This window comes from Argiope bruennichi, chromosome 8, assembly GCF_947563725.1.
Source record: "Argiope bruennichi chromosome 8, qqArgBrue1.1, whole genome shotgun sequence".
NCBI lineage: Eukaryota > Metazoa > Arthropoda > Arachnida > Araneae > Araneidae > Argiope > Argiope bruennichi.
The window spans coordinates 132,287,649-132,300,991 of NC_079158.1; the positions used below are offsets into that span (position 1 = coordinate 132,287,649).

The window sequence follows — 13,343 nt, forward strand, 5'->3', positions numbered from 1 at the left end:
ATAACTTATACTTCATGTTATATAGGTTTAATCTTTTAACTCTTTGTGGTCCACTGTCCTGCAATACCACTCACATTTTAATTCAATGGATCTGCTGTCCAGTATCACTGGATCTAAATTCCCAAGTTCCCTAAAATTGATATTTGTATTGTATTTTTTCCTTTTATTCAAATTGACTTATTTCATTCTATAAATTGAACCTGGCTTCCAGCACTCTAATATAGTAAATGGACTGCAGAAGATTAAAAATTCTTTTATTTCAAATTTATTAATTCATAGATAGAACTGATGCTTTTACAGCTTTGTAAATGGTGTTTCTGGATTCAAAACATAAAAAAAAAAAAAAACCATGAATGAATAAGAAATGAATTTTTATAAAAAGGAATTATTCTATAAAAAAATAAGAATAAAATTTTTTTCATGAATCATTAGACATTTTATTCTCATTTTTTATTGAATAATTTCTTTTTTTATAAAAATTCAATTCAATGAGAATAAAATTCTTTTCATGAATCATTAGACATACATCATCAAAAATAACAAATCCCCAGGAATTGACCTTATTTTTGGTGAAATGATAAAACATCTGGGAGAAAATGCAAAAAAAAAAAGTACCTGCTGAGCATTTTCAACATATCGTGGAAGACTGTCAAAAACATGGAAAACATCTATTATCGTGCCTATACTCAAATCTAACAAGCCAGCCATGGAGAGTAAAAACTTTAGACCAATCGCCCTCACCAGCATACTTTGCAAAGTGATGGAACGCATAATACACCATAGAATGTTTGAGTTTCTCACAGAAAGAAAAGCGATAAATTTCTACCAAACAGCTTACAGAAAATTGCATTCAACTGAGGATCAGTTGTTCTATTTTTGCCAATCTGTAATTGATGGCTTTCAAGAACGACTACTGCTGTTTTCCTGGGCATATCCGTGGCTTTCGAGGGGTTGTGGCGTCAGAAACTCATAACACTGATACATATCTATGGTATTGGAGGGCGTACTCTGATTTGGATAAATGACTTCCTGAGAAAGAGAAGAATAAGAGTGCGATACAATGGCCGTTTGTCTAGATACACGGATGTCTTTGCTGGTGTTCCGCAGGGTACTGTCCTGAGTCCTCTACTCTTCCTGTTTTATATAAACGACATTCACCCCAACTTTGACAATGAGGCCAAAGCGGCCTGTTACGCTGATGATATTGCGATTTGGCACACGAACATAGGCATCAACAACTCAGAAAGGGATCTTCAGAAGTCCCTCAATGGTATCATCAAATGGACGCAAGATCTAAAGCTAAAAATCAATGCTGAAAAAACCACCCTTTACGTCTTCTCAACAGATAGAAAGCACAGGGGGTCAAATTGATCCAAAATTATGTATTGAGGGACAACGTATTATGAAAGCATCTAACCCTAAATATCTGGGAATAACTCTAGATGCCGAATTGCGATTCACTGAGCATGTGAAAACAGTTTCCGAAAGAGCTATAAAAAGACTGAGAATCATCAGAAGTCTTTGCGGCACTGACTGGTTAGCTTCTCCCACAACCCTAAAGACTACTTATACCTCACTCATTAGACCCATTATGGAGTATACCTCTCCGATCTGGGCGCATGCCTCTGATACAGCCCTAAGCAAGTTAGAAAGCTTACAAGCGAGAGCTGCAAAGCTAATAACCGGTGCAGTGTCTTCCACCAACAATGGCAAGATAATCAGAGAGTGTGGTCTGGAAAGTCTTCAAAAGAAAAGGAAAGTAAATATGATTAAGTTCACCAACAAAGCGCGAAGTCGCGTACCTGAACATATTTCTCACATTACCTTTGAAGAATAGAATGCCAAGACAAGACTGAAAGGATCTTCACCTATGCAATACGATAGAGACATAGGACAAGCGTAGGCCTTGAGCACAACAAATATGTCATCCTACAAGAACCAATCTCCTTCAAAAAGCTTCCACTGAACACAAATATTCACACTGACCTCTTGGAGTCATGCAATAAAAATTAAAACAATGATATCATTAAAGAAAAGGGACTCAACACCATTGAACAATTTCCAAAAGAGAACTTTGTACATGCATATATACATGGTTCCTCTGATAAAACTATCACCAATGGGGATTCCGGAGTGTTTTTAACTACTTTAAGTAATACCCATCAACAAGGTAAATTTGGAGCAGGAACTATAGCCTCTAACTTTACCTGCGAGCTACGGGCAATTTTGGAGGCCCTTAATATGTATAAAGCTTCTTCCACCTCTGAGCAAGCAAAGGGCCTTGTTATCTTCTGCGACTCGAAGGCTGCCCTCCAAGCAATTTTAAAAGGGGGCTCTTCTATCACCCAAGAAATCATCTCAAATCTTCAAGATTTAATCAAAACCTGTACTCTTCAATGGATACCTACACACGTTGCCATTGCAGGCAATGAAAATGCAGATAAATTAGCCAAGGAAGCCAGAAATCTCAACATTAACGACTATAACGTTTCCATCCAAGATGCAAAGGCAATAACTAAATCTAAACTAAGAGAAAAATCAATACCAACGAAACACTTGATTTGTAATATAAATGCAGATAGATCCACTACAAAAACTATAGCCAGGCTGAGAACCAACAACCACAGAGGCATGGAGATCGACAAAGAGGGCAGGAGAGTCTACAGGAACTGTGATAACTGCACAGATACGCAGCTGACACCATGCCACATCTTTGAGTGTCCGGCTATGAGTGTTAATCTGAGAGAAATGGTAGTCTTTCCGTCATTGATAGACCGGTATGAAGATAGCATCAAGCAAATTGCAGAAGCAGTAATCAGGACTCATGGATGCATTTGATTCGGCTATGTCATATACCAGTAGTTCATTTGAATACAGGAGTATTGAATAGAAACCTCTTGTTTGAACCTGTTTTTGAAAGTGAAAAATTAGTCCTTTATATATATTGTGAGGAATGGTCGCATTGTATGGTTTAAACAATCAAAGGTGCGTTCTTTTATGTTTAAGCTTTCTGATTGGGATCCGCATAGATTGTATTGCTGGTAGCCCCTAGTTTTTTCTGAAAAGAGTGGTAAGTGAGAAAATGTTGATGCATTCACTCTTTCCCTAGGTATTTGCAGACTAAACATTTCGGTATATTTGTGTGATTTAATGGGGCAAGTGACCAAACTTTGAACATATCAAAGAACAAAATCCAAATATGCTGATTGTTTTTGACCCAAGCAGTTATCGATTTGTGAAAATGAAATCAATTCTTATGCTTTGCTCTACCTATGTGTATGTCTGAATAAAGTGTTCGTGATTGATAAATTTTAAGCACACCTTCTCCATGGAAAATGGATTAAAACTGGAAATGGAAACCTTAAATAACACTATGATTTGGGTACGCCGATACCGATCAATCAACAACATGTTGAAATCTTTACTGGTGGTTTGGCATAGAAAGTGCACTGAAATCACTTTTCGAAAGTTAAAAAGAACTCATTTTATTTAAGAACAGCAATTTTAAAATCATACAAGAGCACAAAATCCACTGGGTTACAAAAGTTGTCGGTTCTACCAGCACTGTAAGAAAGTTTCACTAAGCGTTGCTCTCACCGTCCTCTGTTCCAGGCAATGAGCCAGCAAATCTCTGCAGTTCATCCTTGATGGCTTGGATCAAGGCTTCGACCGGTTCGCCGTTTCTGAGTGCGTTGACCACATCCAGTTCATCGTATTGGTCACCGGTTGCTGAATTCATCTTGGCAGAGAAGGGCAAGTAGAGTTCTGAAGCGGCTTCTCGAAGAACGCGGGTCGGAGTAATCCCGGCGGCATCCTGTCCGGACTCCAACAGTGTGTCCAGAAGAGGTAGTGAAGATGAGGATGGAAGTGCAGGAAGTTGTTGAATTCTTTGGGGCTGGAACGGGAAAAGGTTGATATTTCTGTTCCGAGCTTCCACCATTTCATTTCCTAGGGGTCTTTCGATGTTTTGCAGAGAATACTGGAAATGGAAGACATGAATAAGAGATTTCTATATTTATAATATTTGAGAGAAATTTCATTATAGCGAGTACAAACTTTTGGGGAAGCGTAAAGTATTCAGAGATCAATCAGAACTGTATATCAGCATGAAATAACAATTCACTAGTATCATCGTAACGTGCTAGCATGTGCGGAGAACATGAAAAATCAACAGAAGAAAAGGGAGCAAAATTTGTTTTATAAACGCCAATATCGCGAAATATACAAAGGATATTCAAAGTTATTTTGGAAGTTTCCCTCCAGATGTGTTTAAAGCAACACCACAATGTGGTCCATAACGGTGTCGGCACCAAAGTTTCTTTCCGGTAATCAAAGAAAAAATAATAAAGACGACAGTCGTGACAGTTGGAGTCATAATTTTTCTCCTCTTTTATGCAAATGTCACTATTTAGTGTTGAGAATTTCTTGTTCGACATAACTGAAAGTTAAACTTAGTTATGCTAAAATTGAATTCCACTGCGTAATGACTGTTATATGTGTTCATTCAGAGTCTCTGGCAAAATTCTTCTCCGCCGATATTTGGTAACGTTCAGCCATTGGGTAATACCTATTTAATGGTCTTCGACAGTCTCTGAACATTTATTGCAAATGCTCGTGTAGCAGGAGGTTTCTGTATTGAATTATAAGAAAACGAAGTTTCCATCTCTTTTGTAAGACTTTAATTAATCTCTATTTTCTCCATGATACGCTGCGCAATGAAGCGCCGTGTATGGTAATATAAATGAGGGTGACCTGCAACGGAAATGAAAATGAAATGCTACAAGAAAAGGCGACACAAGTGTGAAGTATCTGTGAAGAGTATAGTATAAGCAGCGTATATGCTACAGTCTCTAACACGAATAAGTGGGAGAAGTGATAAGTGTACGATGAGTGAGGATTAGAAAAAAAGAAATTTCCCACTTCGGAAGGCTTTAGAATGCGTTCTATGAGTTAAATTTGAACTACAGTTAATTCAAATAATGTGCTTAACATTTATTAAATAAAAAGTTTTCAGAATTTCGCTGATAACCTTTAAGTTTCGAGAATCAAACTAAAAATTTTCTCTAACTGCTCGCCCTCAAAGAGAAAAACTCGGAAATGCCCCCCCCCCTTTTTTAATTGCATTTATTAAAAATAATTCCTTCGATTTCGACCAGCCATAATGTTAATGGATTATTTCTCATTACCACAGTAAGCAAGTTGCTTTTTTGCGCATTTGTAACTTGTGTGAACACATGTGGCTTTGTATCACAGTTTTATTTCATTTCTCCCGTATAATGTTAATTCATTTTTGCAGGACACAATATCAAATTAAATATTACGATGCTGAGTAAATTATATGAAATTTTCTGTTGTATAGTTATTTGGCTCATTTAATGAAAAGAATCAAAATTTATTAAAATATTATTATTGAAACTATGAGTTTTAAAATTTGAACACTGCAATGTGAACTTCTTTTTATTTGCGTACAGAGTGGTTATAATTAAAGTGACCCTGTTCAGATCGCTCTAGAACTCTCTCTGCTTATCGGATTCTAATGAAACTTGATGTACAGTTTGAGGGTGAGCACGATCAATTCAGTCTGACAAACGAAAGAGAGCCCATGGAGATCATAAAACACTATAGCAACCTTGTCCCATCTCCAAACGTTTGTAAATAATTTTGCTCAAAATCGTGAGAAAAAAAATTGAAATTAAAGAGTTTTTGGGCACATTGTCATGCAAAGTAAGCACATATTCTGAAAGATTAGTTAAAATCCTTTAAGATGACATCAGTTTCATGAAAATACACGGATTTACAGCCGAATAATAAGCGCTGAAACATTAACGAAATTCAAAATCGAAATGTCACCAAAATTTTTTAATTCTGAATTCCCTAAAGACTACAATTTTTCAAATTTACCAAAAACTTGTCCATACTGTCTGCTTTAGAATGAAACCATCATAAATCATAGAACTGTTTTTTTAAGGACGGTTTTTTGCGGTGGCAATGCATTACTCAATCATTTTCATTGAAGGAGATATTCGAGAAAAATTCGTCAAGCAAAATAATTACGGATAAATGGAAAGTATGCAAATCCGTTTTTATGAACGTTTTCGGATGTGCAGATGTGTTGTAATCTACTTGCGCGAGGATCTCACACACATGTGCAAAAGACAACACATCGCACTGATTACATCATTAGCTTGTCAACCTTTTAGATGTTTGAAGCTGTTATTGGTTCAACATTTCAGGACGCATTTCAGAACGGCCGATTTTTTTTTTCACGTTGGGCCTATTACTACTTGTCTCTTAACGCGCATGCCTTGTTTCGCAAACGAAAAATACACATGTATTCATTTTCTGTAGATTTTACAATGGTAACTCTCTAAGAGTATCATCTGCATTACCCAAATCGCCGTACACCTAACTCTACTGTGACTGCCACAGTTCACCAAAGGCTGGGGGAGACTGGTTTGTTTAGTAAGATATTTGAAAAAAAGTAAGAATCACCGATCTCTCACCGTCGAGGAATGTGTACTTGACACTTTAAATGAAAACACAAGTGTGAGTTACTGTATACTTGCTAGTGAAGTTGGAACATCACAAAGTTCAATGATGAAAATTTGGCATGAAAACGAATTCCGTCCATACCATTTTACACAGGTTCAAGAATTTCGCAGTTCAGACTTGCAAAAGCGGGTATCATTTTGCCGTTGACTGATACAAAGAAATATCGAAAAAAGGCATTTCCTGAGAATGATACTGTGGAGAGATGAGTCAATTTTTACTCGAAATGGTATTTTCAATTAGCACAATTGACATCATTACGCATAACAAAATCCGCACGTAAAACAAAACTCTTCATTTCAGACACGATTCAGCTTAAATGTTTGGTTTGGAATGATCGGTAATTGCTTAATTGGTCCACGTGTTTTCCAAAGTCATTTGAAAAGCAATACGTATTTGTGGTTGTTTTAACGTCAGCTGCCAGGATGATGCCATTCCTGCATCCAAATGATGCGGAATCATTCTACATTAAAATGGGCTCCTTACACATTCTTCAACGGCAGTTCAGGACTTTCAATACGAGCCTTATCCAAGATGGATGGTTCCTAGAGGACCCATTTTTTTGGACATCTATTCGTCATATTTAACTTCGATAGACTTCTCTGTTTGGGGTTTTCTCAATCAAGAAGTTTACAGTACAGGAATTGCCAGTTTAGAAGACATAAGAAGTCAGCTCGATGAGGCGATATTATAACTTAAGAGTGAACTATTATTAAAAAAAAAACTGTTAAATCCATTCAGAAAAGAGCAAAAACATGTATTAGGTGTGACGGCAATCGATTTTAACAGCAGCTTTAAATTAATTACACTGTTTTAAGCTCAACACCTTTTTTGTACTTTTGCATATTTCCTTGTGAAAAGTCATACTTTTTTCCTATTGTACTTTTTTTACCATTTTCAATAAAAGTATTATTTTTCTTAATTGATTTAAGCCTTTCTTTCTTGATCCTAATTTAAATAGCAGAATGAAAGTAAATAGGAAATTAAAATTAAGGCCCTCTTAAGTTTTTTTTTTTTTTTTTTGACGAATATCGATTTTAGGGATGTGTTGCCAACAACGGAATTTTTCTTGAAATAAAACACTTATATGGTTCATGGTGGATTCATTCAAAAGCTGATGGTATGGGCAAGTTTCTGGTAAATTTGACAAATCATAACTTGTACGGTTTTTTCGAAATTCAGAATTAAAAATTTTGGCGACATTTTGATTTTGTCCCAGACTATCAATCGGCTGATATCGCAGGCACTTGAATGGGCTGCTCAAAGAGATCAAGCGAAGGGATCATTTCTTGGGCTTGGCTTTAAGGGTTATCACTGTCCATCGGGGTGACTCACACCATATAGGTTTTGATTAGCACCATGTTAAGCGCCAAGGATGGGTAAATTCGTAAATTCAGAACCGGGGACTGTCTTATTGGGCTTCGTGATGGGCGGTGCCATTGGACCTGAATTATCTATCATATCATATGGGTCCATTTCCTAACGTCATCGAAGCCACATCTAATACACGATGCCTGATCATCAATATGTTTAATACTTTTCTTGCTATTTGCCCATTTCCCATAAACAAGTTTACAATATCCCTTATTTAGGAAGTTCAAAGCATGAAGAAACTAATATCTGGTGATTTGCCATTGCAAATGTCTGAAAAACAAGGTTTATAATTAAGTCAAGTAACAAAACTAGGTTCTTTTTCAGTGCAGACTTCATATCACAATACAGGCACAAGACATCACAACAAAGTTTCAGGAGATGACTTTGAGGTTGAATTCCTGAAAAAGTGATGAAAATGTCTGTGCTGCATTTCGTATTAATATCTGGCGTGGTGAACAAATCATACCAAATCAACATACTGTTTTGACATTTCAAACGCTTGTTTTGCTAAAATCAATCAAAGCATGTTACATAAATAATAAAATTTGACCATACATCCCAAATCTCCTTCGAGGCTTCAATTGTCAAAAATATTGTCATTCATAGGTTGTTTGTAGAAATTAAGAAAAAATTTGAGGTAAATGAGCCGAAACTGGCCATGATTATTAATTTTGCATATTTGACGTCCCAAAATGTATAAAGTGTTCTGGGTCTCATGTACCCACCCCCTCCTACACTGAAAACCATTCTCAATACAACTTTGCTCACAAACTGATACAGTTATAACAGAATGTTGATGTTAGCACTATCCAAACCTTAACATCTATATGCCTTCAAAGTCTAACTGCTCCTATTAGCATCGGAAAAATTTTATCTTAAAATCAGGAGCAGTACTTCCTGGTAAATAAAAAAAATGCCTAAGAGCATTTGTAAATGACCTCTGGCCGCTGAAGACATTTTAAAAATCCATCCATCTTCATGAGAATTCTCTGATAGGGAATTAGACTCTTCAATTTTACTCAACAAAAACCTTCCCAAGAAAGAACCTTCAGATAAAGCATGAATTTAATGGTAACTCTGATTTCTTGAAATGTGATGATTTCTACAACAACTTTCTAAAATAAAAGACTTGATTCATTAAACAAATCTCATTTGCACTGAATTCAAGCAACGTTTTTTTTGAAAACACCAGACAATGCAACAAATCCTCGCTATATCCTTCTCCGAAAGATCACCGGCTCTGGTAGAGTTTCCGGAGGTATTGACCTCCTGGTGTCCTTCATCTATCATCCCTCTACACATGTTCAAGGATCATTGATAACAGTTTGTAGCATGCACTTACCACCCAATGCTTCGGTAGATAAAGAGACCTGAATGCAGTAGTGAATGATTTACCACCTCCATTTATTCTTATGGGAAAATTGAAGGGCACGGCCTTTTTGGGGACTCTGAGCGTGTGGGAGACAGACTGAGGAATGGATGAACACTCATTCTGTTTGTTTACTTAAATTCACCAAAGGAGTCAATCGATTCACTCATTAGATTTCTCTATAGATTCGCCTTCTTTGGCACCCTTCATTCATTTTAGAGTGAGTACTGATCTACGCGATAGCGATCACTTTCTAGTTTTCCTGGATCGTGTCAGTGGTTCTGCAAATTCTCAAAGTCCATCGCGCTATTTATTTCAAAGAGCTGATTGGAGCAATTGCATTTCAAAGGCTGTGATAGTACAGGATAGGGTGGAAAATGGAAATTTAATTGATATAGTAAGCTTGGTTACTGAAGTCATAATATCGACTGCTCATTCAATTATCCCAAAATCGGGAACAGGTAACTTCAAATACAGGAAACCGTAGTTGAATGAAAATTGTATACAATGGCAAAAAGAGATCTTGCAAGAGCTCAGAACACCTTTAGAAAACGTCCTACCACAAAGAATTTTATCGCTTTTCAAAAAGTCAAAAGCTTTGCACGAACAAAGAACAGAAAGAGAATATGATTCTGAAAGTATGTGTCATATATGCTGATAACTCTATTTTTTGCCTTAAAGTAAATAATCGGGAAATTTACTGTACTCAAGAAATGGTCAAAGAATTTCCTACCGAAACCTTTACTCTTCCAGTATTTATTCAGAAAATTTTCTCGTTATCAAAGGTCATGCAGAACGCCTTAAGCTGCGCATCCAGAAAACATGAGAATTGCCTTATAATGCTGATTTGACTATATTTGAGTTGAAAAGATGCTATCAGTTACAAAGCAGACTGCACCGGGCTGGATGGAATTACCTATTACAGGCTTCTACATTTATCTGAAACTTCTCTACAAAATATTTTATACATGTTCAACAGAATTTGGAAGGAGATCATATTTCCGGATAAATAGAAATATGATATCGTTATTCTTCTATTTAAACATGGCAAGTATCCTGAAGATTCCCTCAGTTACAGGCCGATTGCCCTAACCAGTTGCCCATGAAAGCTGTTTGAAACAATTGTCAACTCACGACTTGTTTATATCTCAGAAGAAAACGTATTTATCTCACCATTTTAAAGTGATTTTCGGAAGAAAATTCGACAGTTGATAATCTTATATCTTTGGAAACATATGTGAGAATTGCCTTTCTGAAAAGAAAATACTCAGCATCGATGTAATTCAATATCGAGAAGACTTATGATAAAACTTGAGAAACGGAATTTTGAAAAATCTGCACGAATTAAATATTTAGAGGATATTCAACAAATTTTATTCATTTTTTTAGAAGGGAGATATTTTAGAGTACACTTGGGGAATACATTTTCAGATGACTTTTTTTGCCAAAAATAAAGGGCTCCACAGGGTTGCGTTTTAAGTGTTAAAACTTTTTGTTTCAGCTATCAATCTAATTTTATAAGTCATACCACTATTATTAAAAACCCATATGTTGATGATTTGCAAATTTCTTGCTATGCGAAATATTGAAAGGCGATTTCAAAAAGGCTATAACAACATTGTGTACTTGTCAAATAGAAACGGTTTTACTTTCTCAACAAAGAAAACTATTGCTATTCACTTTTATAGACGTCCTCTCCATCCAGATATTGAAATCTTCTTAAATGGTATCGCAATTCTCATTCAAAGAGCAGCATAAATTTCTTGGTTCTTATTTTTGATAGACTTCGTCTTGTTTTGACTTGCCTTCCATATATTGTCAATTTGAGGAGTAAATGCCTACTTCCATTAAATATTCGAGAGTTCTGTCCAACACTATTTGGGGTGCTGATCGGGGTATATCGCAGCACTATTCGATCTACACTTGATTATGGATCATTTGTATATGGGTCTACTAGACCGTCTTATCTAAAAGGTCTCGATTTTGTTAACCATCAAGTTATGCATTGTGGCATTTAGGACAACACCGGTACTTAGCTTGTACGCTGACACTTTGGAGTCATTTCTGTCCAACAGGCGAATTAAACTATCCTTGCATAATTTCTATATATTCTTATCAAATAGTCGAAATCCCTTACTAAATGTATTTTGAATAATATCATTGACCATTTTTTCAATGTTCCCCCATTTTACATCCCTCATTTAGGATTGCGTATGCATAGATTATTGCCAGATAATTTCACAACATACATATGTTTGCAAACGATTGTCTTTCCAATGCTCCATGGATGAAAATCCATGTACAGTATGATAACTCTCTTAATCATTGAATTATTCGTCCCTGCGGCGCCCATAATACAAGAGGTGATTACTTACAATAACCTAAACTTGGAAAATATCTGAGTATTGTTCTGTTAGATACCTTCTCATGTGGGTATCACCGGAAACGATTTAGCAGATGCAGCGAATTCGCTAGTGTATCATTGCCTGAACGTCTTGTTATGCAGAAGTGAGATCAGCTATTAGTCACTAGTGCTTTCGTCAGTGGCAAGATCAGTGGGATGCGCAGACTAGCAACAATTTATAAAACAGGTGTTATCTAATTGGCTGTCTCCTCTAAGCAGGCTCTATAATGTACTTTTAACTCAACTACGTATTGATCATACTCATATGACACACAAATATTTACTTTTTGCCGAACCTCACCCACTTTATGGTAATTGTGGGAATCTACTGACAATTCATCATACTAGTGTATTAGTACAGTGTATAGCTCTAATTAGATTTTGATTAAAAAATTTTTATATCCGGTAATTTTGATTTAGGTTTTTTTATCGGATGAAACTTATCATCCTGATATTTTCTCGTATCTTAAAGATATTTGCTTCTTACAGAAAATGTAACATTCATTGCCTTATCATTTATTGTCATCCGCTCAACATTTCTTATCTTAGGCGATTGTTTGAATTTTATAAGTTTTAATTGATTTTAGCTTTCATTATAGAAGAATTCCTTTTAACCATTGCCTCGACACAGTTTATTCTCTCTAAGATCTTGCTCCAGAGAATCCAATCCAATCCATTGGATTTTGCCTGATTTTCGGTTTCTTATTTCCCTGGTATGTGTAATTTCGTATTGCCCTATTTATTACTTTCTTTCTTGGAACTTAATTTTTCTGTATGAATAAGAGCGCACACCCAGTAGGGAAATGTCAATATTTTTTTACGCAGATTTTTATACAAGTTGCTGTTATTGCATACGCCTGTTTTTAAAAATTTGAAGTAAATTTTGAAATTGAATAATTAAATGGAAATTTTAAATTTGTGCTTTTGAAAAAAGATTTAACCAAAATGTCAATGTTACAAATGCAAATAGTAAGTATAAAGCACGCAAATTTTTACAGATATGAAAAAAACTCTAATTTTAAAAAATAGTGAAATTTTTTTACTCTTTCATCTCGTTCCCAGACCAGTTTTGGAGGTGGATGAGTAATGAGCTGTCCTTCGTCCGTCAGAACACCGAGTAGCTTTTGTCCACCTTCCGAAATGGGGCGTTGCTCGGTTATATTCCCTTGACGTCTGAAAAAAAAAGAAAAGGTTTTCTTTTAGTTTGCTAACATGTAGCAACTTTCAACACTGTCGTGTCATCGCAAATAAATGAATGCAAGGTTTCATGAAACGTATGCTAAGCAGGTTTTATGAATCTTGGTGCCCATAAATAAAAGGGTAATAGCATTAAAAAAATTAAATTGCCAAAATTTTGTGTCAATAAAAGTCTAATTACATATGTAACCTGAAAGCTAATGCATAGTGCGAGAAATGAAAAAAATTATATGAACAAAATAGGAAATACGGACATGAAAAGAAAACATGCAATGTATGGTTTTTGTAGAGATACGGAAATATCTCATACGAATTTAATGACGGTTTCTTTTACGGAGCATTAGTCAGTTGTATGTAAAAATGGATGCAAACTATTGCTCTCCCAAACTCTTGACAGGAGACTTTGCTTAAATATCACAATAATTTATTTATATTTTCTGTTAAGAGGCT

General features: G+C 35.7%; 1 protein-coding gene across 1 annotated transcript in view; it reads right to left on the reverse strand.

The window, feature by feature from the left end:
• Positions 1 to 3,459: 3,459 nt before the first annotated feature.
• Positions 3,460 to 13,343, reverse strand: part of LOC129980878 (mucin-3A-like) — a 104,202-nt gene continuing 94,318 nt past the window's right edge. Inside the window, exons 12-13 of the mRNA XM_056091328.1 lie at positions 12,740 to 12,869; positions 3,460 to 3,979 (exon numbers count right to left, since the gene is read on the reverse strand). Coding sequence (XP_055947303.1) covers positions 3,581 to 3,979; positions 12,740 to 12,869 — 529 coding nt within the window. The 3' untranslated portion in view covers positions 3,460 to 3,580. The remainder of the gene's footprint in view (positions 3,980 to 12,739; positions 12,870 to 13,343) is intronic.